Source organism: Oncorhynchus nerka, linkage group LG6 (assembly GCF_034236695.1).
Source record: "Oncorhynchus nerka isolate Pitt River linkage group LG6, Oner_Uvic_2.0, whole genome shotgun sequence".
NCBI classification, from domain to species: Eukaryota; Metazoa; Chordata; class Actinopteri; order Salmoniformes; family Salmonidae; genus Oncorhynchus; species Oncorhynchus nerka.
The window spans coordinates 17,696,425-17,701,424 of record NC_088401.1 but is presented as its reverse complement, the minus strand read 5'-3'; the positions used below and the strand labels follow the sequence as shown (position 1 = coordinate 17,701,424).

The following is a 5,000-nucleotide window of genomic DNA, read 5'->3' as shown; positions in this document are numbered from 1 at the left end:
TTAGGTCCAGCCCACCTAGGCTCCACCTCCTCGTCCTCCTCGTCCACTCAGAGCGGTGGCAGCGGCAACGCAGGACGACTGGCCGACTCGCTCGCACACACACACCTCTCACACCCACACCTGGCACACCCTCACTTCACACACACACACCTGACCCAGTCACACCACGTGTCAGCTCACCACTCACAAACACACCACGGTGAGTACAACTTCACTTTTCTTATTTGTGTAACAGTGTGTGTGTATGAGTTCACATCTGTATGTGTGTGTCTGCAGCTATCGGACACCTGTCTCTGAAGCGTAAGCCAGCTCTGGGCGTGGCGGAGAACGGAGGCTCTCTCAGAAGATCCTGTGAGTTCGGTTCTGATATGCTGTGGCCTCCACCACTGGAGTCTGACGGTCAGTACGCTCACACACACATGCTCTCACACACACATGCGCTCACACACACATGCGCTCACACACACATGCGCACACACTTACACATGCGCACACACTTACACATGCGCACACTTACACATGCGCACACACTTACACATGCACACACACTTACACAGACCTTTTTATATATATATACCATACCACTCTCTCTCTCTTGCCCCCTCTCTCTCTCTCTGTCTCTCTCTGTCTTGCCCCCTCTCTCTCTCTCTCTCTTGCCCCCCCCTCTCTCTCTCTCTCTTGCCCCCCCCTCTCTCTCTCTCTCTCTCTCTCTCTGTCTTGCCCCCTCTCTCTCTTGCCCCCCCTCTCTCTCTCTCTTGCCCACCTCTCTCTCTCTTGCCCCCTCTCTCTCTCTCTCTCTCTCTCTCTCTCCCACTCTCTCTCTCTCCCGCTCTCTTACTCTCTCTCTCTCTCTCTCTCTCTCTCTCTCTCTCTCTCTCGCTCACTTTACTCTCTCTCTCTGTCTCTCTCTCTCTCTCTCTCTCTCTCTCTCTTTTCTCTCTCTGTCTCTCTCCCTCCCTCTCTCTCTCTCTCTCGCTCTCGCCCTTTCTCTTTCTCTCTCTCTCTGTAGAGAAACACTCTACTCCTCCTGATGTAACTGGCTACTCATCTGACTCCTCCCACTCCCACTCCCACCCCCACCCCACCTCAGAGCGCCACATAGGAACCATCGCCCGAAACACACAGAAATACGGCAACGCTGAACGCATGGAGACTGGAGACGGTGTCCCGGTCAGCAGTCGTGTGTCTGCTAAGATCCAGCAGCTAGTGAACACTCTGAAAATGCCTCGTAGACCTCCACTCAGAGAGTTCTTCGTTGATGACTTTGAAGAACTTCTAGAAGGTAGGAGCTGAATAAATATGAATAAATAAATAAATACATACATATTTAAATTTAGCTGTCTAGCTATCTAGCTATCTTCTCTGTCTTCATATTTAGTGAAAGGTTAGTGAAGGTTTCTGCATTCATCTCTAGTGTGTTTAATTGTTTTACATGCAAGTTTCAGAATAAAAGTCTCTGTCTCTGTAGTCCAGCAGCCAGACCCCAAGCAGCGCCGTCCGGAGGGGGCAGAGATGTTGGCAGTGAGAGGAGAGGCTCTGGGGGTGGTGACTAACTGGCCCCCTTCCCTGGAGGCAGCTCTCCAACGCTGGGGCACCATTAGCCCTAAAGCCCCCTGTCTCACCAGCCTGGACACCACTGGCAAACCTCTATATGTACTCACATACGGTAACTACACACATCAAAGGAGGCTGGTGAGGGGAAGAGGACTCATAATAATGGCTGAAATGGATTAAATGGAAAGTTATCAAACACATGGAAACCATGGAAACCATATGTTTGATGTATTTGATACCATTCCACTAATTCCGCTCCAGCCATTACTACGAGCCCATCCTTCCCAATTAAGGTCCCACCAACCTCCTGTGGCACAAATACACACACACACACACACACACACACACACACACACACACACACACACACACAGCCACACAGTCACGCCACACACACACACACTCACTCAGCCCTGTGTTCTGTCCATAGGGAAGTTATGGTCTCGAAGTGTCAAGCTGGCCTTTAACATCCTACACAAGCTGGGCAGCAAGCAGGAGCCCATGGTGCGACCGGGGGACAGGGTGAGTACATGTAGAAGATCCATCCCTCCAATACTTTTACTAGTTATGATATTAATAATGGATATCCGAATTAAGCACAAGAAGGATTGTAATATTTTCTCCCTGCCTATGTTCCTCCGATCTCCCAGGTGGCGCTAGTGTTTCCTAATAATGACCCGGTGGCCTTCATGGTGGCCTTCTATGGCTGCCTGCTGGCTGAGGTTGTCCCTGTACCCATAGAGGTGCCCCTCACACGCAAGGCACGTCTACATAAATCTGGGTGTGGGGAAAAATGAATAGTCAGAGTCCAAGCACAGAGCCCTGGGGAACACCTTGTTTCATTCGCATACTGTTTGTTGTGTTGTATAAGCAATAAGCACATTCAAGCACGTATAGGAGTGTTTGTGTTGGACCTGAACATGTCTGTCTTGTCCAATAGGATGCTGGCAGCCAGCAGATCGGCTTCCTATTGGGTAGCTGTGGGGTTACCGTGGCGCTGACCAGTGATGCCTGCCATAAAGGCCTGCCCAAGAGTGCTACAGGAGAGATACCACAGTTCAGGGGTAAGTGTATGTGTGTGTGCATGAGAATGTGTTCTCGTAATCTAGTTCCTCAACAGTGTATGAACGCAGCCAAATGATTCTCTGTCTCTCTAGGATGGCCTAAACTGCTGTGGTTTGTGACTGAGTCGAAGCATCTCTCCAAGCCTCCCAGAGACTGGTTCCCTCACATCAAAGATGCAAACAGCGACACAGCATATATAGAGGTAATACATTCATTACATTTCCATTACAAAGAGAGCTTCTAATGTAAATCAATCCAAATTGCTTTAGCAGAACCCTAAGGGGTTTTAATGTATGTGTTTGTTACTCTACACCAGGGGTGTCAAAGTCAAATGGACGGAGGGCCAAATAAAAAAATCAGCTACAAGACGAGGGCCGGACTGTTCGAATGTTCATTGAAAATTTTTTAAATGACGCATATAGTCTAGTGAACCTAATTGAACCTACTGAAAACCTAACAAATATATTACAATATGATCAGATAAATAAAGCAATATTTTCTTATGGCTCTGTCAGTAATCTTTAATTTTCAACAGACACAAAAGACAAATTTCCTTTATATAAATATCCCCATAACATGAACATTAAATGAAAGAAACCGGTATTCAAGGCACCATCAGTAGACTATATTTTCTATTTTAGCAAAAGTGGGCTAAATTTACTTCAAAGAAAAAACAATAATAGCAATTTTCTATCATCCACTCAACTGAAATATTTTTAAAATATAATTGGATTGAAATACAAAAAAATAAAGTGCAAAAATCTATTAATCAAAAACAACACTTTGTTTAAGGAGAAGTAACATGCAGTGAAAACAAATATTAAATTTTAACTTTTAAACTTGAACTGAGTAAAAACTCTAAATATGTGATTGCACAGTAATGTTCACTTGTTTGAGGTTGAGGGTGATACTTGGTGGTGTCCCATCTTTTCCACAAGTTCATCAATGTTCGGGGTAAGGCTCTGAGCTGAAGAAATCCTCAGAATTGAGTGGAGGTGTTCAGCAGTAAGTCGACTTCTGTGTGATGTTTTGTTCAGGTTCATCAAAGAAAACAGTTGTTCACACAGGTATGTGCTGCCAAACATAGACAACGTTTGAGCAGCCTGGATGCGCAGCTGGGGCATTGTGCCGGGGAGGAAACGGGCGAACCGCAGCACCCACTGCCGCATATTTTGCCCTCAGTGCATCATTGCATTGGAGGTCAATCAACTCCATTTGGAGGTTTGGTGGTGAGCTTTCCACGTCAACAGCAAATGGGTTACCGAGCAGTTCCAACCTGCTTTTTTGTGCTTCAAAGTCAGCAAATCGGCGTCGAAAGTCAGCGGCAAGCATACCTATTTTATCAGCCAACTGTGTGCTCGGGAACGCACTGGTAGAGAGCTTCTCTTTCATGGTCTGGCAGCTGGGAAAGTGGCTCAAATTTTCTTTCCGCATCTGCGTCTCCCACAGAGTCAGTTTGGTTTTAAATGCCTTCACTGTACTGTACATATCAGAGATGACACGATCCCGACCCTGCAGCTGCAAGTTTATTGCATTCAGATGACTCGTAATGTCACACAGAAAAGCCATTTCACACAGAAACATTTCGTCTCGGAGTTGTGTTGTGTCTTTCCCTTTGCTGTCCAAGAACAGACAAATCTCCTCACGAAGCTCGAAACATCTTTGAAGCACCTTTCCCTGGCTTAGCCATCGCACCTCTGTGTGATAAGGCAAATCACCATGCTCCGTTTCTAACTCCGTCAGAAATGCCTTGAACTGGCGGTGATTCAAACCTTTGGCTCTGATAAAGTTAACTGTGCGCGTGATGATGCTCATTACATGCTCCATTTTCAAGGCTTTACCGCACAACGCTTCCTGGTGTATGATACAATGATAAGCTGTCAGCTCACCTGTCGCGTTTTCCTCTTGCATCTTTTCCCGTATCTTCGCCACCAGTCCGCTCCTGTGTCCACACATCGCAGGTGCTCCGTCGGTTGTCAAACCCACGAGTTTTTCCCAAGGCAGCTCCATCTCATTTACACATCTTGACACCTCTTCATACAAATCATGCCCCGTAGTTGTGCCATGCATAGGACGTAAAGCCAAAAACTCCTCTGTCACGCTTAGGTTGGAGTCCACTCCGCGGATGAAAATTGACAACTGGGCAATGTCAGAAATGTCGGTGCTCTCATCCACAGCCAAGGAATATGCAATAAAATCTTTTCCCTTTTTCACAAGCTGCTCTTTTAGATTGATGGACAACTGGTCTACTCTCTCGGCAATGGTGTTTCTGCTCAGACTCACATTTAAAAAGAGTTGCCTTTTTTCTGGGCAAACTTCGTCACAAACTTTAATCATGCAGTTTTTGATGAAATCCCCCTCCGTAAATGGCCGGGCTGATT

The 5,000-nt window shown here is 46.6% G+C and overlaps 1 protein-coding gene across 1 annotated transcript in view; it reads left to right on the top strand.

The window, feature by feature from the left end:
- The window catches only part of LOC115131019 (disco-interacting protein 2 homolog C-like), a 35,238-nt gene that overhangs the window by 4,868 nt on the left and 25,370 nt on the right, over positions 1-5,000 (top strand). The window contains exons 5-12 of the mRNA XM_065019328.1: positions 1-199; positions 277-399; positions 1,091-1,282; positions 1,469-1,666; positions 1,985-2,076; positions 2,205-2,315; positions 2,495-2,618; positions 2,712-2,821. The exon at positions 1-199 is cut by the window's left edge and continues 104 nt beyond it. Coding sequence (XP_064875400.1) covers positions 1-199; positions 277-399; positions 1,091-1,282; positions 1,469-1,666; positions 1,985-2,076; positions 2,205-2,315; positions 2,495-2,618; positions 2,712-2,821 — 1,149 coding nt within the window. The remainder of the gene's footprint in view (positions 200-276; positions 400-1,090; positions 1,283-1,468; positions 1,667-1,984; positions 2,077-2,204; positions 2,316-2,494; positions 2,619-2,711; positions 2,822-5,000) is intronic.